A 23,496-nucleotide genomic window follows, 5' to 3' on the forward strand; every position below is an offset into this window, starting at 1 on the left:
TCGTGACCACTCCCGGGCGTGCCCACCACACCCGCCCGATGAGGGTAAACTCTACCATCCTCTCAAACCTCTAAACATACACACACACACACACACACACACACACACAAATAATGAATTTTAAGGGCCGGATAAAACAGTTCAATAGCACCAGTTCCAGAGTATAGGATTTGAAGAGTTGATTTTGATCGATGTCCTCCAAATTCCTTTCAGTTCTTGTTGATGACACGGGGTGGTCTTCCAGCACTTTCAGTATTTAGTTCACTAGTTGAGTCACTACTTGCCTTTCAATGTCTTTAAAAGTGATTTTCCTCTTTGCCTCTTGAGAGGAGTTTTCAGAGAGAGCAGGTTATAGAGCTAGGAGGAGAAAACAAACAGCTAGCTATTATTGTAGAATCTTCCACACACAGGAGAAAAAGGTTTTAGGTCTTGTTCCTTTCAGGCTAGGAGCTTTTCAGCTGCCCTGTTCTTCATACAAACCCTGGTCATATGGTCAGGAGCCAATTAAAATACTGTTGTTAGGCAGCTCCCTTGGTCCAGGTTCTGGCACCATCCTGTCTTTCATAGCACACTCTGTTCCAGGGCTGCAACATTATATATATCTCTCAGCCTGTTCCAGTGGACATGTCTTTAAACCTGCAGCCATTGGAATTCTAAGCTACTGTCCAACAGAAAATAAAAAGATACATTCTTCACAACAATCCAACAGAAATAGAAAGATATATTCATTACAGTTGTCTTATGAGGAAAGGTTGGACAGACTAGGCTTGTATCTGTTGGAGATTAGAAGAGTAAGAGGCGACTTGATTGAAACATATAAGATCCTGAGGGGCTTGACAGGGTGGATGTGGAGAGGATGTTTCCTCTTGTGGAAAAATCAAGAACTAGGGGTCACTATTTGAAAATAAGAGGTCGTCCATTTAAAACAGAGATGAGCCGAAATTTTTTCACTCAGAGGTTCATGAGTCTTTGCAACTGTCTTCCTGAAAAGGTGGTGGAAGCAGCATCTTTGAATATTTTTAAGGCAAAGGTAGATAGATTCTTGGTAAGCAAGGGGGTGATAGGTTATTGGCAGTAGGTGGGATGCAGATTTCAGCTTATTATCTGATCAGCCATGCTCTTAAGTGATGGAGCTGGCTCAAGGTGCTGAATGGCCTACTCCTGTTCCTTGTTCGTATGTTTGAAATGGCATTACCACCGCTGAATCTCCCATTATCAACATGGGGCTACCATTGACCAGAAACATAGGGCTAAATTTTCCCGCCCATGGATGAGATTTCATGTTTTTCTAGTTCACGCCAGGGGTCCTGGCCTGCCTGCCAACTTTAAGGTTCTACGGGCAGGTCCTTTAATTACATTATTGACTCTGTCAACGGCCTCAATTGGCCATTGACAGGTCGGCAGATGCGCAGACGATTTCGCTGCACCCCCACCTTCCTGAAAATTTAAATGGCAGTAGGTGGGATGCAGATTTCCCTCTGACATCACCGCGCGTCATTTTTACGCATCAGCGAGCAGGCCCTGAGCCCCCCCTCCAAACCCCAACCCCCTGCCCCCCCCAACCCCTCCCAAACCCTAACCCCCCGCCCCCGCTTGCCGATGTGTAAAATCCTGCCCGTAAGGTCAGAAGCGGGGATGTTCAACATGGGCAGTAAGAGCTGACCTTGCCAGTGACACTCACATCCCATGAATGGATAAAAACAAATCAGGCACAGTGGTCCAATCAGGCCAGGTTACATCTGCAGGACTATTGGCAGAAGAATCTGAAAGAATGGTCAAAGAGGTAAGTTTTGCAAAATGGCTTTGAAGGCGCAGAGAACAGATAACAAGGTGATGGAATTTTGAAACAGGTTTCTTGAGTATAGGTCCACAGAATGCTGAAGGCTCTGCCACCAAAGGTGGAGTGAAGAGCAATGACATTTATTGGGGAGTTGAAGGGATGTGAGCATCGCTGGCAATGCCAGTATTTATTGCCCATTCCTAACTGCGCTTAAGAAGGTGCTGGTGGGCTGCCTCCTTGAACTGGTTCTTGCACAGCAGCATTCCACCACATGCCTCATTCTTGGGAGCTCCACTCTGCTCTTTGCAAGTGCTACTATCTCATCAGCATTGCTGTTTGACCATAACTTCCTGTTCCTGCTATTCTCATTTCGAATGATTCAGCTCATCAGGGTGAGAACTCCTGATTCTAACAGTCCTGACATTCAATTGTGACATTCAAAAACAGCAGCAACAGATTCTAGGAATCCAAGAGCAATACTGTGGAGGAGCTCGAGTGTGGCGCTGATTTCCATCTACACGGATGGGCTGACAGATGCCCTCACTAAAATACTTTCCATGTCAAATGTGGTTGTCCAGCATGTATGAGAATGGATATTAGGGTAAGGTACTAATGAGTTACCAGTGCCAATGGAACCATACCTCAGAATCACTAGGTTCAGGAACAAAATGACAAATATCAGGTGAGATTGTTGCAGATCTATAAAGTTGACTTTGTGTCATTTTGTTTAAGGGGACTAGTCATCCCTAACCCTCCTCCATTGTCCAATATTTTCATCCTTGGGAATGCATTAAAAGAACTTTTTAAGTTGTTGCTACTGGATAGATGTAATAACCTGGTTGAGGCCCTAGCAAGATCACTCTGAGTAACCCAACTTATTATCTTATACATGGCAGGAGATGTTTTGGAGAGGGAAATTTACAACCATACTCACTCAAAGACACAACACAGCCCATTTGCTCTATAACATATGGAATTCTTTATTTGCTCATCAAAAAAAGACAACTAATTTCTCCTTCACAATTCTAGTAATGGAGATAAACAACAACTGAAGTCTTACAACAAAAATTGCTGGAAAAACTCAGCAGGCCAGACAGTGTCTGTGGAGAGAAAGACAGAATTAACGTTTCAAGTCCGTATGACTCTTCTTCAAAACTAAAACGAAGTAAAAATTTGGTACTATATATATTGTAAAATGGGGGTAGGACAGGTGAAGCTGGATAGAAGGCCAGTGATAGGTGGAGGCAAAGGAGAGATTGCAAAAGATGTAATAAACAAAAGGTCGAAGGGGTGTTGAAGGTGGTGATACTGCTTAAAGGAGGTGCTAATGGTGACATAAAGAGCAGAAAGCAGGATGAGCCAGTGACAGATGGCCCTAGTGGGGGTGGGGTTGGGGGGAGGGGACAGTGTCGGAGAAAAGGTCGAAATAGGCTAAAAGGGGGGATAAAACAATGAATGGAAATAAATTTTAAAAATAATAATTATAGAAATAGTTGGGAAATATATATGTATATAAATTTAAAAATAAATATTTTAAAGGGATCAAAAAGGTGTGAGGTTGGAGGAGAGAGTTCATGATCTGAAATTGTTGAACTCAATGTTGAGGGGACTTAACATTAAGTTCAACAACTTCAGATCATGAACTTTCTCCTCCATCCTCACCCCTTCTTAATCCCTTTTTTTCAAATATTTATTTCTTAGTTTTTTATATATATATATATATATCCCACCTATTCCTATTATTATTTTTTAAAAATTATTTCCATTCATTGTTTTATCCCCTCTTTTTGCCTATTTCGATCTTTTCTCCCACACCGTCCACTCCCCCCACCACACCCCCACTAGGGCCATCTGTCACTGGCTCATCTTGCTCTCTACTCTTAATGTCACCATTAGCACCTCCTTTAGCCAGTATCACCACCTTCAACACCCCTTTGACTTTTTGTTTATGACATTTTTTGCAATCACTCCTTTGCCTCCACCTATCACTGGTCGTCTATCCAGCTTCACCTGTCCCACCCCCTCTTAAATCGTATATATTTCACCACATTTTTACTTTTCTTTAGTTCTGAAGAAGAGTCATCCGGACTCGAAATGTTAACTCCATCTTTCTCTCCACAGATGTTGTCAGGCCTGCTGAGTTTTTCCAGCAATTTTTGTTTTTGTTTCAGATTTCCAACATCTGCAGTATTTTTCTTTTAACTAAAGCCTTACCATCATTTGGAACACAATATCATTAATTGAAAAGTACCGTGTGCTAATACTGCACCGTGTCTTCTGCTTCATAATATCTTCATAATCTTTGCCTATTAAAGAAGGTTGAAAACTTAATAAGCATAAGCATTGAAGCTGGAAACGTAGCCATTACAAAGCAGAATATAATAGATGTAGGATATGGCTTACTTTTTTCTGCAGTGTCAGATAGTACATATTGTTTATGTTGAGTCCCCTACCACTGACAGGGAAACAAGTGATAGCACAGATCATACATGGTTCAGTTTCCTGTGTGTCAAATAGCCTGGATAAATATAGCTGTGAATGCATTTAACTGTCAGTCATCAAAATTCCATAAGCCTACAATTATTTTTAATTTTTATTTATGAGAAAATATTCAGTCAACTTGCAAAGATAGTTGTGTTCATTTGTAAATACAAGATGATCAGATAAATTTTCAACTTGTTATATCCCAGCTGTAAAATTGATGTCGTGGATTATAGAAGCTGAACAATTTTATTTCTAATGGCTTCAATGTAAGTAAGTGTTTTGTACAATGCTAATTTTACAGCTGGGGCAGAAAGTTATGGGAAGCCAAGAGAAACTGAAAGAACTCAGGACAGAATTTCCAAACTTATTCAGAGGTTTAGGGAAGCTAAAAACAACCTATTGCATCACATTGAGACCAGGTGCAAAACCAATATGCTTGTTTACCCCAAGGTTCCACACCCACTTTTACAGAAGATGAAACAAGAAATGGAGCCAGTGCTATTAGCTCACCTGTAGCCAGTTGGTGTTCAGGTATGATTCCAGTACTGAAACCAAACAGCTCAGTATGAATCTGTGTTGACCTCACACAGTTAAACAAAGCAGTGAAAAGGGAGATCCAACCAATGGCATCAATGGGTGAGAGTCTGGCAAAGCTAACATAAAGCACAAATTTTACAAAATTGGATGCAAATAGTGTTTTTTGGCAACTACCTCTGGACGAGGAATGCAAACTACATTCATCACACTGTTTGGGAGATATTGCTCCAATTGACTATCCTTGGAATTACATCAACACCAGAGATTTTTCAGAGGATGATGACAGGCATTTTAGAAAGATTAGAAGGCGTCATCTGCTACATGGATGGTATTCTGATCCATGGGTCCACCAAACTAGAGGATGATGCAAGAGAGAGGGCAGTGCTGCAATGCCTGGAAAAAGCAGGACTAACCCTCAATAATAAATGTGAGTTCTCATAACCACCCATTAAAATTTTTGGACACATGGTTCAAGCTTCAGGTCTGATTCTCCAGAGACCAAGGCAATCAAAGATTTTCCACCACCTTGCAATGTTTCTGAGCTTCAGTGCTTCATGGGGGTGATCAACCATGTAGGAAAGTTCTTACTTAATCTGGTACAGGTAAATGAAGCACTGCAGCAATTGCTTAGGCAAGACCAAGCATAACATTGGGGAAATCACCAACACATTTCATTCCAAAAGGTAAAAGGTGCTCATTTCACCAAACATATTGGCTCACTATGACCTGGAGCTGCCCATGATAGTTGCTGCAGATGCATTAGTGATTGGACCAGGACCAGTATTCTTTCAGATGCAGAAAGATAGAAACTGCAGACCAGTGTGCTATGCATCTTGATCATTGACTGGAACAGAATAAATATACTCTGTAATCTAAAAAGAGGCAATCGTGACCACATGGACTTGTGAGAAATTTGCCAACTACGCCTTAGGCCTAAGGTCTTGAGACCATTGAGACAAACCACAAACCATTGGTTACCTTATTAAATGCTAAAGAATTAGCAAACCTGTTGTCACAAGTCCAGAGATTTCAATTAAGACTCATGAGAGATTCGATGCCACAACTGAGTATGTCCAAGGTAAATAATAAACAACAGCAGATGCATTGTCACACATTCCTGTTGAAAAATATGAACAAAAGGAGATAAATTCCATTAATGATGTAGAGTGCTATACCTCACTGACCACAGAATTTATACCAGCAACAACACAGAAGCTAAATAAAACTCAAAAGGCACATAAAACAGATGAAGAATGTGCTTGAAAACAGAAATTATGCATAAATGGATGGCCAGAATATGCTTCAAATAATCTCAATCTGAAGCAATACTTAGAGCAACAAAGACATCTCAGTGTCATGGAAGACTCGCTGATTTATGATGAGAGATTGGTCATACCAAGAGTCCTCAGACTCCAGATCCTTCAGAGAATACACCAGGGACACCCAAGCATTGTCATACTAGAGTGAAAAATTCCATTTGGTAGTCAGGGATCTCAAAAAGGAGGAAATGATTTAAAACTGTATCACTTTTGCAATGTATCACCAGGAGCAAAAGGAACCACTGAAGGCATCCTCATTTCCATCCAAACCATGGAAATGTCTCGGAATGGGTCTTATCAAGCTCAAGGGAAAGCCTTCCTTATGGTTGTTGTTTATTGCTTCAGAAGGATTGAGGTTAAACGTCTTCATGGGCCCCCCTCGGAAGCTGTCATTAAATTAGTAAAAGAAATTTTGCCACATGACAGTCCAGATCTAGTCATTTCAGACAATGACACACAGTTTGCAAATGAATGTCTTAAGCAGTTCACTGGGGCCTATGGATTTGTTCACACAACTAGTTCACCCAGATACCCACAAGCTAATGGAGAGGCTGCAAGAGGAATAAGGACCGTAAAGGTGTTGTTCAAGAAAAAATGACAATATCATCTTAACAATGTTGAGCTACTGTTCCACAACAGTTTAGAATGGTTTGGTTCTGTCTGAACTTCTAATATGATGACTATGGACTCAACCTCCTGTTCTTCTACACATGCTTATGCCATGTTTCAAAGCAATAGATATAGAGAGCGTAAGGGAGAAGGAGGATGAGCATTGTGCAAATCAAACCAGAAACTATAATTAACACCATAGAGTACCCGATTTACCAGAACTCCAGCCAGGAGTATCAGTATGGATTCATGATCAGAATTGTGAAGACCGGATTTTGGAAAAAACACTACATCCGCAATGGTATCTTGTACAGGTTGGAAGTGGAGTAGTGAGAAGAAACAGAAGTGCACTTATATCTACAACAAGAAGACCATCAATGATAACAGATTACGCTGAGAGATAGTTCTATGTGAAGCGTCACACTAAGCCTTGTACATACATAGTTAGCAGAATGTTCAATCAAAGTTAATGTTTACTAGCATTCATGCATCCAGCAGTGTCTATCAATCCTGACCAAGGACAACTTAATCAAAAACTTAGAATGATAACAGATCTGGTGGTTATCACATTGTTGTTTGCTGGTGTTTTCTGTGCACAAATTAGCCACTGCATTTCCCACATTAAAACTGACGAAACTTCAAAAAGTAAAAACAAAAATACCTGGAAAAACTCAGCAGGTCCGACAGCATCTGTGGAGAGAAACACAGTTAACGTTTCGAGTCCGTATGACTCTTCAATAGAACTAAGGAAAAATAGAAAAGAGGTGAAATATAAGATGGTTTAAGGGGTGGGGGGAGGTAGAGCTGGATAGAGGGCCAGTGATAGGTGGAGATAAATAAAAGATGTCACAGACAAAAGGACAAGGAGGTTTTGAAGGTGATGATGTTATCTAAGGAATGTGATAATAGGTGACGTTAAGGGTAGAAAGCAGGATGAGCAAGGTGCAGATAGCCCTAGTGGGGGTGGGGTGAGGGGAAGGGATCAAAACAGGCTAAAAGGTAGCGATAAAACAATGGATGGAAATACATTTAAAAATAATGGAAATAGGTGGGAAAAGAAAAATCTATATAAATTATTGGAAAAAAGGGGGATCGGAAAGGGGGTGGGGATGGGGGAGAGAGTTCATGACCTAAAATTGTTGAACTCAATATTCAGTCCAGAAGATTGTAAAGTACCTAGTCGGAAGATGAGGTGCTGTTCCTCCAGTTTCTGTTGAGCTTCACTGGAACAATGCAGCAAGCCAAGGACGGATATGTGGGCATGGGAGCAGGGTGCAGTGTTGAAATGGCAAGCGACAGGAAGGTCTGGGTCATGCTTGTGGACAGATCAAAGGTGTTCCGCAAAACGGTCACCCAGTCTGCATTTGGTCTCTCCAATGTAGAGGAGACTGCATTGGGAGCAATGAATGCAGTAGACTAAATTGAGGGAAGTGCAAGTGAAATGCTGCTTCACTTGAAAGGAGTGTTTGGGCCCTTGGACATTAAGGAGAGGGGAAGTAAAGGGGCAGGTGTTGCACCTTCTGCGGTTGCATGAGAAGGTGCCTTGGGAGGGGGTTGAGGTGTAGGGGGTGATGGAGGAGTGGATCAGGGTGTCCCGGAGGGAACGATCCCTGCGGTATGCCTCGAGGGAGCGGGTGGTGAAGGGAAGATGTATTTGGCAGTGGCATCACGCTGGGGTTGGCGGAAATGGCGGAGGATGTTCCTTTGAAGGCGGGGGCTGGTGGGGTGATAATTGAGGACAAGGGGGACCCTATCATGTTTCTGGGAGGGAGAGGAAGGTGTGAGGGTGGATGCGCAGGAGATGGGCCGGACACGGTTAAGGGCCCTGTCAACCACTGTGGGTGGAAAACCTTGATTAAAGAAGAAGGAAGACATGTCAGAGGAACTGTTTTTGAAAGTGGCATCATCGAACAGATGTAATGGAGGTGGAGGAACTGAGAGAATGGGATGGAGTCCTTACAGGAAGCAGGGTGTGAGGAGCTGTAATTGAGGTAGCTGTGAGAGTCGGTAGGCTTGTAATGGATATTGGTGGAAAGTCCATCACCAGAAATTGAGACAGAGAGGTCAAGGAAGGGAAGGGAAGTGTCAGTGATGGACCATGTGAAAATGATGGAGGGGTGGAAATTGGAAGCAAAATTAATAAATTTTTCCCGGTCCAGAGGAGAGCATGAAGCAGCACCGAAGCAATCATCGATGTACCGGAAAAAGTGTTGTGGAAGGGGGCCGGAGTCGGACTGGATCGAGGAATGTTGGAACAAAGAATGCTGAACTCTTCTTCCGCCACCTTCGTCTCCGTGCTCAATTCTTTGGGCAGGAGTCCTCTACCCATTCAAAGGATCCTTTTACCTGCCTCCAATATTCTCCCTCCACCTGGACCCCTCCCTCTGGATTCTTACCTTCTTTTGATCTTTTCATCGAGAACTGTCGGTGTGACATCAGTCGTCTCAATTTCTCTGCTCCTCTCACCCACTCTAACCTGTCTCTCTCTGAACTTGCTGCACTCCGTTCTCTCAGGTCCAACCCTGACATTGTCACCAACCCTCTGACAAGGGTGGTGCTGTTGTTGTCTGGTGCACTGACCTCTACTTCGCAGAGGCTGAGCGTCAACTCGCAGACATTTCCTCCTACCTCCCCCTGGACCATGACCCCACCACTGAACATCAAGCCAATGTTTCCAGGACTGTTACTAACCTCATCTCCTCTGGAGATATTCTTCCCACAGCTTCCAACCTGATAGTCACCCAACCTCGGACAGCCCGCTTCTACCTCCTAACCAAAATCCACCAACAGGACTGTCCCGGCAGACTGATCATGCCAGCCTGTTCCTGCCCCACGGAACTCATTTCTTGCTATCTTGACTCCATTCTCTCTCCCCTTGTACAGTTCCTTCCCACCTACATCCGTGATTCCTCTGACACACTACATCATATCAACAATTTCCAGTTCCCTGGCCCCAACCAGCTCCTCTTCACCATGGACATCCAATCCCTCTACACTTCCATCCGCCACCAGGATGGTCTGATGGCCCTTAGCTTCTTCCTCGAACAGAGGCCCAAACAATCTCCATCCACCACTACTCTCCTCCGTCTGGCTGAACTTGTTCTCTCACTGAACAATTTCTCCTTAAACTCCTCCCACTTCCTCCAAATAAAAGGTGTGGCTATGGGTACTCGCATGGGTCCCAGTTATGCCTGTCTCTTTATGGGGTATGTGGACCATTCCTTGTTCCAGTCCTACTCTGGCCCCCTCCCACAACTCTTTCTCCGGTGCATTGATGATTGCTTTCATGCTACTTCATGCTCTCCTCTGGACCTGGAAAAATTTATTAAGTTTGCTTCCAATTTCCACCTCTCCATCATTTTCACGTGGTCCATCTCTGACACTTCCCTTCCCTTCCTTGACCTCTCAGTCTCAATTTCTGGTGCTAGACTCTCTACCAATATTCATTACAAGTCTACCGACTCCCACAGCTACCTTGACTACAGCTCCTCACACCCCGCTTCCTGTAAGGACTCCATTCCATTCTCTCAGTTCTTTCGCCTCCATCGCATCTGTTCTGATGATGCCACTTTCAAAAACAGTTCCTCTGATACTTCTTCCTTCTTCCTTAACCGAGGCTTTCCACCCACAGTGGTTGACAGGGCCCTTCCAGCCCATCTCCCGCGCATCCACCCTCACACCTTCCTCTCCCTCCCAGAACCATGATAGGGTCCCCCTTGTCCTATCACCCTACCAGCCTCTGCATTCAAACAATCATCCTCCGCCATTTCCGCCAACTCCAGCATGATGCCACCACCAAACACATCTTCCATCCGCGCCCCCACCCACCCCCACTCCCAGGTGGTATTCTGCAGGGATCGTTCCCTCCGGGATAACCTGGTCCACTCCTCCATCACCCCCTACACCTCAACCCCCTCCCACGGAACCTTCCCAAGAAACCATAGAAGGTGCCACACCTGCCCCTTTACTTCCCGTCTCCTTACTGTCCAGGGACCAAAACACTCTTTTCAAGTAAAGCAGCATTTCACTTGCACTTCCCTCAGTTTAGTCTACTGCATTCATTGCTCCCAATGCAGTTTCCTCTACATTGGAGAGACCAAACGCAGACTGGGTGACCGCTTTGCGGAACACCTTCGGTCTGTCCGCAAGCATGACCCAGACCTCCCTGTCGCTTGCCATTTCAACACTCCACCCTGCTCTCATGCCCACATGTCCGTCCTTGGCTTGCTGCATTGTTCCAGTGAAGCTCAACAGAAACTGGAGGAACAGCACCTGATCTTCCAATTAGGCACTTTACAGCCTTCCGGACTGAATATTGAGTTCAACAATTTTAGGTCATGAACTCTCTCCCCCATCCCCACCCCCTTTCCGATCCCCCTTTTTTCCAATAATTTATATAGATTTTTCTTTTCCCACCTATTTCCATTATTTTTAAATGTATTTCCATCCATTGTTTTATCTCTACCTTTTAGCCTATTTTGTTCCCTTCCCCCCACCCCACCCCCACTAGGGCTATCTGCACCTTGCTCATCCTGCTTTCTACCCTTAATGTCACCTATTATCACATTTCTTAGATAAAATCATCACCTTCACCACCTCCTTGTCCATCTGTCTGTGATATCTTTTGGCTATCTCCACCTATCACTGGCCCTCTATCCAGCTCTACCTGTCCCACCGCCCCCCCACCCCCATGAAACCAGCTTATATTTCACCTCTTTTCTATTTTTCCTTAGTTCTATTGAAGAGTCATACGGACTCGAAACGTTAACTGTGTTTCTCTCCACAGATGCTGTCAGACCTGCTGAGTTTTTCCAGGTATTTTTGTTTTTATTTTGGAATTCCAGCATCCGCAGTTTTTTGCTTTTACACTTCAAAAAGTACTTTATTGGCTGAAAATCTCTTTGCGACATTTGGTGGTCATGGAAAGCACCATATAAATATCGTCTTTCTTTCTCTATCTGGTTAGTTGTTATGATCTTCAATGCACTGCCTGAAAGGGTGATGGAAGCAGATTCAATATTAATTTTAAAAAAGATTCTGGATATATATTGGAAAGGAAATATTTGCAGGATTATGGAGAAACAGAAGAGGGTGGGGCTAATTGGATAGCTTCCTCAAAGATTCAACACTGACACAAAGGGTTGAATTGCCTGCTTTTACATTGTATGATTGCATGAAACACATCTTTTAACAACTCTCCCTTTACATTGCACCAATCTGACCTTCCACCTCTCATAACAACTATTATTATTGTCTCTCTGAATGATCATGTTTGATAATACCAAACTATGGGTGGTTCTCTTATCTTTAACTCAATTCTCTTTGGAACAATGTCAAATCACTTATGATCCTTGACAGTGATCAGAGAGAGTTGACATTTACCTCACACTTGAAATTAATTCAAAGCCAGGAATAAAAGAAGGACCAAATTATAACACATACTTAGCATTGTTTAATATATCAGTATTCTCATGAGGTCATTCTTTTGTACAATGTTTAACGGTTGCTCTAATTTTATTTCTCACTTCTTGCTAGCCTATCGCTTTGATACATGCAGTACATCCACTCACACAGTCCATAAATACCTTCAAAAGAGAGAGTGAGACTGAAAATACAGTCATCTTTGCAATCCAGAATACTCATTTTCTTTTACAGAGGCAGGTCACAACATGTGCTGATACATGTTATCACAAGGATCATGCTTAACCACCGTATTTTAAAAACTAGAGAAGCTACAAATGTAATTTCCTTCCTTAGCTGAGGGAGTGACCGATGAGCAGTCACTTACTTTATTTTCCTTCAGCTCTGTTTGATGCCGGCACAAAGGATCTGTGAAAATGCAACCGCGACCCAGAGCAGTTTGGAAACTGCCCCTTTGGTATTTGATGGGAATTTTGCCATTTTTTTCCTTTTTACTATTGCACCTCCATGCATTCAACTTGGATACAGAGAATCCAGCTATTTACTCAGGACCTGAAGGAAGCTATTTTGGATTTTCCGTTGAGTTCTACTTGCCCAATAACGGGGTGTAAGTATTTTCCTGCAGCTTTCACCTTTTACAGGTTGTATTTTAGTTCGTTGTTCAAGAAATTGGCAAAATGCTGCGCAAAGTCCATCCATCCGGTGGCCGAAATAAATGACTTTGCTTGCCTGAAAGGTACACTTTTCTTTTTTTAAGTGCACCCCTGCTTCCAAAAATCATTTTAAGACGTCCTCCAAATTAGCCAAGTGTTCAGCTTCCATGGACCCCGTTGTTAGGACGTCGTCCAGGTAGACCATGATTTGAGGTGGTCCTTGTAGCAAACTCTCCATCGTCCTCTGGAAAATCGTGCAGACCAGAGAAACATCAAAGGGCAGATGTATATATTGATATAACCCTTTGTTGGTGTTTATGGTCCCAGCTCTCTGGAGATATCATCCAGTTCCAGTTGCTGATACGCGTGACTCATATCTAGTTTAGTATAAGTTGTCCCTCTTGCTAATTTAGCATAGAGATCCTCAATCTTGGGGATAGGGTACTTGTCCAACTTGGCAGGTTTGTTTACTGTTAGCTTATAGAATGGGATGGTCTGATGCGGTTTTAAGAAAGGGTCTATAGGTGCTGCCCACTCTGAAAATTAAACCAGCTGTATGACCTCTAGCCTCTCTAAACGGTTCAATTCGATGTCAACCTTCTCCCTCAGAGCATATGGCACCAGTCTTTCTTTAAATAAATGAAGATTTGCTACCAGGTCAACGTAGATCTTAGCCTGTAGGTCTTTGATTCTCCCCAATTCATCTCGGTAAACCTTGTCATATTTCTTAAGCAGCTCTGGCAGTCCTTCTACCTGTAGCTGGAAAATTTCAGACCAATTTAGTTTAATTTCTTTCAACTAATCCTGACCTAGAATGCTTGGTCCTGGGCCTTCTACTATCATCACTGGGAGTTGTGCTGTTTTGTGTTTATAATAAACAGGTACAGTGGTAATACCCCTCACTTGGATAGCTTCGCCAGTATAAGTTTTCAGTTTGGCTGAAGTCTGCTCCAAATTCAATTGCTGAGTACCCTTGTTTAGATATTTGAAGGTGTGCTCTCCCACTTTGGTGATTGAAGTACCAGTGTCCACTAACATCATTAAAGGTTTTCCATTTACTTGCAGAGTAACAGTGATTGGCTCTGTGTTCCCTACTTTTACATTAAGCAGGGAGTAAATATCAGAATTGGTGATTTCTGGTTTTTCCACGTTATGTACTTCAATTAACTTAGTTTGCTGCCTGGGAGTCTGTCTCAATCTTGCTTTACAATGTTTCAGTATGTGCCCTCCTTTATGGCAAAAATAACACTCCACTTCTTTGAAATAGCAAGTTTCAGTAGTAGGCTGTTTCCACACCCTTAATGATTCATTTCCAAATTTTTCTGCTGAGCTGTTTCCTGTTTTTATTTTAAATTTTCAGATGGAGGGGGCTGTCTCCTGCTTAACCGAGGAGTTCTGGTTTTCACACCACTCCCGGCTGTCCGTTCCCACCCCAACTGGAAAACAGTGTCATTTTGTGCACCTTGTATAGCTTGTGCATCCCGTTCAGCACTTTCCATCGCAAGCACTATTTCCAATGCTTTTTTAAAATCGAGGTTTGCTTCAGCTAATAGTCATTGTAGAATTGCACACCACAGACCAAAGATTCCTGAACGTGTCGCTTAGGGTCTCCCCAAAATCACAGTGTTAAGTCAGTTGTTTCAATTTCACCATGTACGTAACAATGGTCTCCCCCCCAAGTAATTAAACCTGAACCTCTGCATGATGACTGAGGATTTGGGTTGAAAGTGTCCCTTAGCGAGGTCTACCAATTCACCAAAAGTCTTCAGATCGGAGGCATTTTGGGCCAACAAACTTCAGATTAAATTATAGATTTTACTCCCAAAAACTGTTTAGGAGAATTGCTCTCCTCTTTTCCTCCCCTGTTATTTTGTTTGCCTATAAATAGAACCTGAGGCATTCTATACATTGACACCAATTCATTGTGGATGGGTTGAAGGGGTAAGTCCTGCCAAATGTGGCATATCTGGTGAGTACAACTTCCTTTTCTTCTGTCTAAACAAGATACTCACAGTTGCTGAACAAGGGACAACGTTAGACCCGATTTATCCTCATCACCGTTTTGTTATGGATTTGATTTTCCAGATAGGTTTCTCATTAGAAACATTGAACTTTATTTACAGGCTGCAGCAGCAGTTATATGCTTTCATCAAGCTCCACAACTAGAAGCAGAACTCACACTCCAAGGTTCCATTCACTTAGAGCTGATTCATTCACACTGTCATGTGATGCTATACAACACAATAAGGCCGAGTGATGGGGCAGAACCAAGACGTAGCACCCGTAAACGTAAGCATAACGCACGTTAGGCACTCCACGAGTTTGTCACTGGTGATTTTGTGTTGGCCCGAGATTAGGGAATTTATATTTGTCAATATCGGAGCAACGTTTTGTTTTGTTTTTGGTGGCACCATCAGATGGATGGGAATAAAGTCCACATTTCTGACCATGGCTGAGGGTGTCTCCTTGGTGCTACATTCATATGTTTCACAGACATAACATGTGTGTTTGAGTGGATATTGATGTTTCTGTACTAAGCCCTTAGTTGCAGCTGATGAAGGGGAAGATGCAGCGCTTAAGGGCCACGTATGGATGTGCCAGGCAATGCTGGTCCTGCTGATCCATGTGTGTGGAGCTAGCTGAAGGTTCGTTAAATTAAAGTCTCCCGGTCGGCGTGCTGCCCCTCATCATTGCCCTGTGCTTCCTCATCTTCTGAACCACTGCTAGATCATCATGTGCAGCCTCATCCATTGCGTCAAGGTCTTCATCGTCAACTGTATCCCCCCTTTCCAGTGCAAGATTGTGGAGAGCGCAGCATGCAACCACTATCAGAGAGGTGCAATCTGGTGGGTAGTGGAGTGCGCCCCCTGAGTGGTCCAGGCAATAGAAGTGTATCTTGAGAAGACTGATGGCTCTCTCCACCACAGCCCTTGTGGAGCTGTGGCTCCTATTGCATCTTGGGAACTGATCACCTCTGCCACCTCCTGCCAGGCCCGCTTCGTCAGGTGGGGGGGCCCTCCTCCTCCCATCCTCAGGAAACAGGACCTCCCCATGTGCTGCCACCTCTTCAAGGAGGGCAGCAAGGCAGGCATCAGAGAAGCGAGGGGCACATTGGCGCCCCCCCCCCCCCCCAGCTTACCCTGCAGCCTGTCCTCCTCCTCTGGCCTGCCCTCCTCCGGAGCCCACTGTGCAGATCCCCTGCAGCAGTCGCTGGCCATGGTGAACAGCATAAAGGAGGCTGTCTAGCCTCCTTTATACAAACTGCTGGTTCCCCATTGGAACCGGCAGTCTGTGCATGCCAGCCGCAAATTTGAAAACCCCACTGCCCACGAGAGTGTGTAATGCGTTGGGCGGGCCTTAATTGGCCCACCTGCGCAAAATGGCTGTGATCGGCTCTTGCCCGCCGGCAGTTGGGTCAGGCCCGTCCGCCCGACAAACAGAAAATTCTGCCAACTCCAACGTATTTATTCTTCCCAAAGGTTACTAGTAAAATTGGTACTATGATAGATTTTTATTATTAGTGAGGTAAAGTCCAAAGTCATGATGAAACAATGGGAATTTGCATTCAAAGGAAAAATATGTATGAAAGAGAGAAGGCTGTGTGCAATGGAAGGCATTCTAAGATCTAACACAAGTGAAAAGTCTCTAGCCTCTAGCCTCAAACTGCTGTCTGCAAGAACTGAAATTAAGAAAACTCACTTTGAATTTGACTGTTCAGGGTATCGTGTTACTTTGCCTGGGTCTTTTAAAATATGTATGTCTTACTGTTGCCTTAACGGAGGTGTAACTGGGAGCTAGGAGTTATCATAGTAGTATTTGTAAACCTATGTAAGTGCTTAAAATCATTTTTTTTATTTAATAAATGTTTAATTTAGTTTTGTAAGAAACCTATGCGAGTCGGTGCTCTTATTACTGCTGAATTCAAAGTACACATCACGAAATGTATATAAATTGCAAAACAGTTGTGGCAGTTATTTCAAGCTTTGCTTTGGGATTTGAAAAGCTCAGCATTTACCATTGGCTGTGCCATGACAATCATCCACCGCCAGACCTGGTTGGACTACTTAAAACACTATCGGGTCCTACTGAAGCAATCAGAGTCAACAATATGTTTCTGGGGTCTCAGAGTGATCATCCTGAGATGCAAAGATTATCACTGGGTTCTTTTCTCTGCTGCAAACTGTCTTCTTCGACCTCCATCCACTCTGCCCTCCACCTTCACCTCCAACATGTGTAAGATCGAGACAATCCAATCAGCTGCCCTTTCTGCATTCTTCCCTTCCACTAACCCGGCCAAGCTTGCTTTGATGCCCCCTCTGCCCTAGCCCTGAACTCACATTATTCTCTAGTTTCTCTACTACCTCTGCTCTTGCCCTTGCTGAATTCATCTTGTCCATGAGACCCACATCCTGCTCCCTTGATCCTATCCCCATTAAACTGCTGATCACCCAATATCCCCTCCTGGCCCAATGTTAGCCAATATTGTAAACGGATCTCTCTTTTCAGGTGTTTTCCCTATATCCTTGAAATCAGCTATCATCATGCCTCTCATCAAAAAAACAACCTTTGACCCCCACCGTCCATACCAACTACCATTCCATCTCCAATCTCCCTTTCCTCTCCAAAGTCATTGGGGTATTGTTGCTTCCCAAGTTTCATTCCCACCTTTCCCAGCACTTCATGTTTGAATCCCTACAATGCATCTGCCACAGTACTTAAGCAACTCTTATCAAAGTCACAAATGACATCCTGACTGGTAAAGTTGAACATTCCTTCCTCGTCCTTATAGCTTTATCTACAGCCTTTGACAGAGTTGAACACATCATCCTCCTCCAGCTTCTCTCCATTGCCATCTAGATGGGTGGGATTCTCACCTGGTTCTATTCTTATTGAGCTTATTGGTGGTGTAGTGATAATGTAGCTGGACTAGTAATCCTGAGGCCCAGGCTACTATCCTGTAGAACAAGGGGTTCAAATCCCACAATTACAGCTGGTGCAATTTAAATGCAATTAATAAATCTGGAATTAAAAACTAGTTTCATTAATGTTGACCATGAATTTATTATTGATTGTTATCAAAACCCATCTAGTTCACTGATATCCTTTAGGGAAGGAAACCTGCCATTCTTACCTGGTCTGACCTACAAGTGACTCTGTTCCCACAGCAATGTGGTTAACTCTTAACTGCCCTCCAAAATGGTGTGGCAAGCCACTCTATTCAAGGGCAATTAGGAATGGGCAACAAATGCAGGCTTTGCCACGTCCCATGATTTAGAAAATAAAAAAAGTCAGGGAATCACTTGCAATGGCTTCCCTTCCTGCTCGCACAGCTTTACTTCTGGTGTTCCCTAAGGATCTACCCTTGACCTGATCCTATTTTTCATTTACCTGCCACCTCGCAACAATATCCCCCAAAGGCACAAACATTGATTTTTACTGTATGCTAACGCCTCTACTTCACCACCACCTCTCTTGACTCCGCCACTGTTGCTGAATTATCAGATTGCTTATCCAACGTGCAGTAAAGGATCAATAAAAATTTCCTCCACGCAAATAATGGGAAGACTGAAGCCATTCTTTTTGGTCCCTGCTCCAAACTCCATTTCCCAGCTACTGCTCCATCCCTCTCCCTGGTAATGTCTGAGATTAAACCAGTGTGTTCACAATCTAGATGTCACATTTGATCCCAAGACGAGCTTCCAATTTTCTATTCATACCATCACTAAGACCGCCGATTTCCATATATGTTACATCACCCAACTTAGCCCCTGTATCAGCTCATCTGCTGCTGAAGCCCACATTCATGCCCGTTACCTCTGGATTCAACTATTCCAATGCACTTCTGGTTGGTCTCCCATATCCTTCTTAAAACTGAGGTCATCCAAAACTCTGCTGCCTGTGCCCCAACTCGCAGCAAGTTCCATTCCCCTATCACCCCTGTGCTCACTAAACTACATAGGCTCTCGGTCAAGCTACTTCCTTATTTTAAATCGTCACCCTTGTTCTCAAATCACTCCATGCTGTCACCTCCTCCTATCTGTGTAATCCCTTGCTGCTCTACCACCCTCCTAGATATCTGCACTCCTCTAATTCTGCTGTTTTTTGCATTCCAATTTTAATTACTCAATCATTTGTGGCTGTACCTTCAGTTGCCCAGGCCTCAAGTTCTACAATACCCTTCCTGCACCTTTCTGCCTCTCTACCTTGCATTCCACCATTAAGATGTTCCTTAAAACCTATCTCTTTGACCAAGCTTTTGGTCATCTGACCTAACATCTCCGAAGGTGGCTCGGTGTCATTTTTTATTTCATAATGCTCCCCTGAAGCAACTTTCATTATGTGAAGGGTGCTTTATCAGCATAAATTGTTTATGTTGTTCTTAGGTGTTGATCAATGATAAGGGATCAACAGGTTTGGGAACAAGATGGACACATAAGACATGTAATACAGATTATGTGGTGAATAAACAACACAGACTGACAGCCTCACATTACCTGTTTTCTCTGTTACAATTTCTACCTGATTTTGTGTAATTAAGGAAGATTCATTTTCTATTTAACATTTTAATTGAGGCTTTCCCCTCACCATTGATGGCTCACCATCATCTTTTCAAAGGCAATTGGGGATAGGCAATAAATGCTGTCCTTCCCAGGGATGCCCACTTCCTAGAAACAAATAATGATTAAAAAAACAGGAGTCTTTGCAACCATCCGTCCCAGTCGGAATGTAATTGTGCGTACTAAATTGGTTCTGCCCAAGACATAGCCTATCTTTTTGAATGTAGTATTTCTTCAGTAGGAGACCCTTTGTATTTGCACTTTATATAAATTAGCACACAGTTATAAGGTGAAAAAAGGGGTGTATATTTCTATTTTTCAACTGAAGACTGAGGCTACATTATGATTCTTTACTCTGTGTTCTATAAGTATTAAATCAAAGGATCCAGTAAAGCCTCAAAGGGTTCAGTACTGAGTTAAGAGTTATGTGTTTGTCTTTGGATCATTGCACTTGTAATAGTTTCAAATAAATGTTCAAGAAGTCACTTGTAAGCTTAACGCACTGCTAGAGCCACAAAACAGAGAAACAATGATGTAAGTGCTAGGTGAGAGCCAGGAGATGGGCTAGGACATGGAATGAAAGACAGATAAACAGTAATGTTAGAAAACAGATTATACAAGACATAGAATATAGACACTGGGGAGAAAGAGGAAGAAATGAGGGACATTGGAATGAAGCAGGAAAACAAAAGAAGCATTAATGCAAAGTTAAGATACCATCTTCCACTGATGAAGAGTTCAGCAAAGGACAGTTTCAGGTTCTAGATGAAATGTGCCTATAATGTAAATCTGTATTACGTTTTCTTGTCACTTAATGTAAAGTGCTGTAGTTATGGGCTAATAATTTGGAAATACAACCATACAGATATTTAGTCATGTCAAGTATCAGTTTGTTTTCCTCCAACAACTTTCTGACACAAACCTTTTATCAGGTATCAAGTCTCCTGAGAGTTTCTGTTTCACCAATGTAGAGTGTACACTTATTCCTCATAGGGACAAAATGCACTTCTCCAAACTCAGACCTTTTACGTTTAGGTTGCCAGAGCCAAGATTTGGGAATCCTCAAGTATGGACCAGGGTACTTGTAACCCTCCTGCAGTCTATCCAGCAGGGGACAACACCCGAATATGGTAGGAGTTACAGAGTTCTTTGGAGGCATGTGGAAAGAGTCCCACCTCTGAATGACTGATCTAATTTTCTGGGTTCCATTTATGAATGAGGTTATAGAGCAATCACAAACTCCTCAGACATATATCATATATCAGATTATCATAGAAAATGTAATTAATTCCAAACTTCCATCATCTTGGAGTTAATTTGACTCCAAAGAAATCTCCTTTAGTGTCAGGTTAACAGATACGAACAGGTATGATACGGTACAATATATTATTTGCTCATCTTGGACATCATCACTTTAAGATACATTTAATAAAATGCAGAAAAGCTTCAGCTAAATTTAGATGCACAAAGCAAAGGAAAGTGATTCATGTAACTATTGATATTCTAGAAGAAAATAAATTGAAAGGTTTTCAGCCTAGAGAGAAGATACAATCAATGCTAATTACTGGGAATGCTTAATAACAATAGAGAAATATATTACAATAGAAAAACATATTTTAAATATCTTCCTGCATGTTTTCAGTCCAGGTGTTCTTATTGGTGCCCCCAAGGCAAATACAACACAAGAAAACATAACAGAAGGTGGAGCAGTGTTTCTCTGTCCTTGGTCGAGTAATCAAAGCCTGTGCAGTGTAATACCATTCGATACTAAGGGTAAGATATCAGTTCAATAGCTAATGTGGTTAACTCTGTAAATCTTGGAGTTTGTAGCTGTTATATATTGTGTTATCTGTAAATATCTGTAAATAGCTAGGAACTACTTTGCTAGGAACCAGTGTGCTATGTGTGACCCGCCCAGGGGTCCACATTTCACAGCTGCGCTAGAGATTAAAGTGATGTTTACACAACCAGTTCAATCTGGTTCTTCTTTTGAATCAGACAGCGTGGCAAAATTAAATATAAAAGAGTTTCTGATCTTTACAAATTTAAAGTATGTTTATTAACAACATCTGGGAACCAACAAACAGCAAGAACATATAGCAGTGGCCTCTCATATTACAAAAGTCTAGAACAGTGGCCCTAATACAATTCAGCAGGAGGGGAAGGGGTGGTGTGTGGCTCACAAAACTTCCTTTAAAACCATGGGATATTGAACAACTTTTACTAGTGGTAATGCATATAAAATATAGTCCATTGCCTGCTGTTATCCTTTGAGAACAATATATATTGTTTGTTAGCGATAATGGCATATTTTGTGGCCCCCTATGATCTGTTGTATACAGGCAATCCTTATAAACTTAATGATGCAAAACGCTATTTATTTGAAAGATACCATTTTCCTTTCCAGTGCAGTGTTGAGGGAGTGCATCACTGTTGGAGATGCCATCTATTATGTTTTCTGGTTCCCATGAGTTCGAAACAATCACACTTTTAGACTCAAAATGCTGGAGCTTCAATGAGTGTATTTCCTACAGTTCTCCATGTAGCTGGTGGACTGAAATATTGTTGCTCGGCAGCTGACTATAGAACAGCACCGTGGATGTACATTCTCATAACAATTAGTTTCTAGCTCTTTAGAAATAATATAACAACTCTTTCTTTTCAAAAATATAATGCCTTTTTATCAATAAAGCTGTTCCAGTCATTTTTTTATTATTAGCAAAACTAAAGAAGATTAACAATCAACTTTTAAAATTAAACTGAACACCTGTCATAGCTTGTCTTCTTTTCTTGAAAAACATTATTCGCAGTATGGCTTAGGTGGTAAAGTGTTGTTCCTCTTCCTCTGAACTAAAGCAGCCTGCTGCAGACGCTCTCTGGCCAGGCAGTACTTGTCAAGCTCTGCGTTACGATTCTGTGGCATAAGTTTCTCTTCCAACCACATTATGTCCCTCCCTGTCTTCCACCAGTTTTTTTAGCTTCGTGCTGTGCCCATGCTAACTGGCTTCATGCATTTTATGTTTGCTGTTTCAAACTCTCCAGCATTTCTCGCAGTTTGTTATTGGTTTTCAGTAAGTCATTCTCCGACTGTGTGCTAAGCTACATCTTCACTTCACTAATTTGCTGACTGAACTCCGCAGTGTCATTCTTTTCTTTTTTAAGCTCTTTTATTTGAAGCATGTGCTGTTGAGATTTGACCTGAGGTTCATGCAGTTCCTCTTCCATATGTTCCTTTTCAGCATATCATATATTATTTCCTATTCTGCTTCAGTCTTTCCAGGTCTCTAGTTCTAATTTTTCATCTTGGAGTACTGTAAGTTTCTGCAAATCATTTTCTTTGGCTGCCTGGGCTTTCCAAATTAACTCTTCCAATTTCTGTCAATAGCTCTTTCTGTCTTTCAGTATTGGCCTTGAGAATTTCAATATTTGATTGCAGCCCATTCATTTGCATGTTATCTCTCATAACAATGGAATTTACCAATCTGTGGACTCTGTGACTCCGGCAATCACTTTGTTTGCTTTTTTTTTATTCTTCCATGGGACATAGGCATCACTAGCTAGGCCAGCATTTTTTATTGCCCATCCCTTGAAAAGGTGGTGGTGAGCCGACTTGTTGAACTGCTGCAATCCCTGTGTTGTAGGAACACCCACAATGCTATTAGAGAGGGATTCCAAGATTTTGACCCAGCAGCAGTGAATGAACAGCGACATAGTTCCAAATCAGGATGGTGTGTGACTTGGAGGGGAACATGCAGGTGGTGGTGTTTCCATGTATCTGTTGCCTTTGTTATTCTCGGTGGTGGAGTTCGCAGTTTGTGAGTTCCTGCAGTGCATCTTGTAGACGGCACACACTGCTGCCACTGTGTGTTGGTGGTGGAGGAGATGGATGATGGAGGTAGCGAATGGGACAGGCTGCTTTGTCCTGGATGGTGTCGAGCTTCTTGAGTGTTGTTGGAGCTGCACTCATCCAGGCAAGTAGAGAGTATTCCATCACACTCCTGACTTGTGCCTTGTAGATGGTGGACAGGCTTTGGGGAGTCAGGACGTGAGTTACTGTCCACACAATTCCCAGCCTTTGACCTGCTCTTGTAGCCACAGTATTTATATGGCTAGTCCAGTTCAGTTTCTGGTCAATG

At 42.7% G+C, this 23,496-nt stretch overlaps 1 protein-coding gene across 2 annotated transcripts in view; it reads left to right on the forward strand.

Annotated features, from left to right (window-relative positions):
* The first annotated feature begins 12,431 nt into the window (after positions 1-12,431).
* Positions 12,432-23,496, forward strand: part of LOC121269157 (integrin alpha-8-like) — a 154,136-nt gene continuing 143,071 nt past the window's right edge. The window contains exons 1-2 of one of the 2 annotated variants that reach the window (XM_041173670.1): positions 12,432-12,757; positions 21,003-21,133. In XM_041173670.1, the coding sequence (XP_041029604.1) occupies positions 12,567-12,757; positions 21,003-21,133 (322 nt within the window). In that variant the 5' untranslated portion in view covers positions 12,432-12,566. The remainder of the gene's footprint in view (positions 12,758-21,002; positions 21,134-23,496) is intronic. The other variant, XM_041173671.1, reaches the window with a different exon arrangement.

This window comes from Carcharodon carcharias, chromosome 23 (genome assembly GCF_017639515.1).
Source record: "Carcharodon carcharias isolate sCarCar2 chromosome 23, sCarCar2.pri, whole genome shotgun sequence".
In the NCBI taxonomy this organism is placed as follows: Eukaryota; Metazoa; Chordata; class Chondrichthyes; order Lamniformes; family Lamnidae; genus Carcharodon; species Carcharodon carcharias.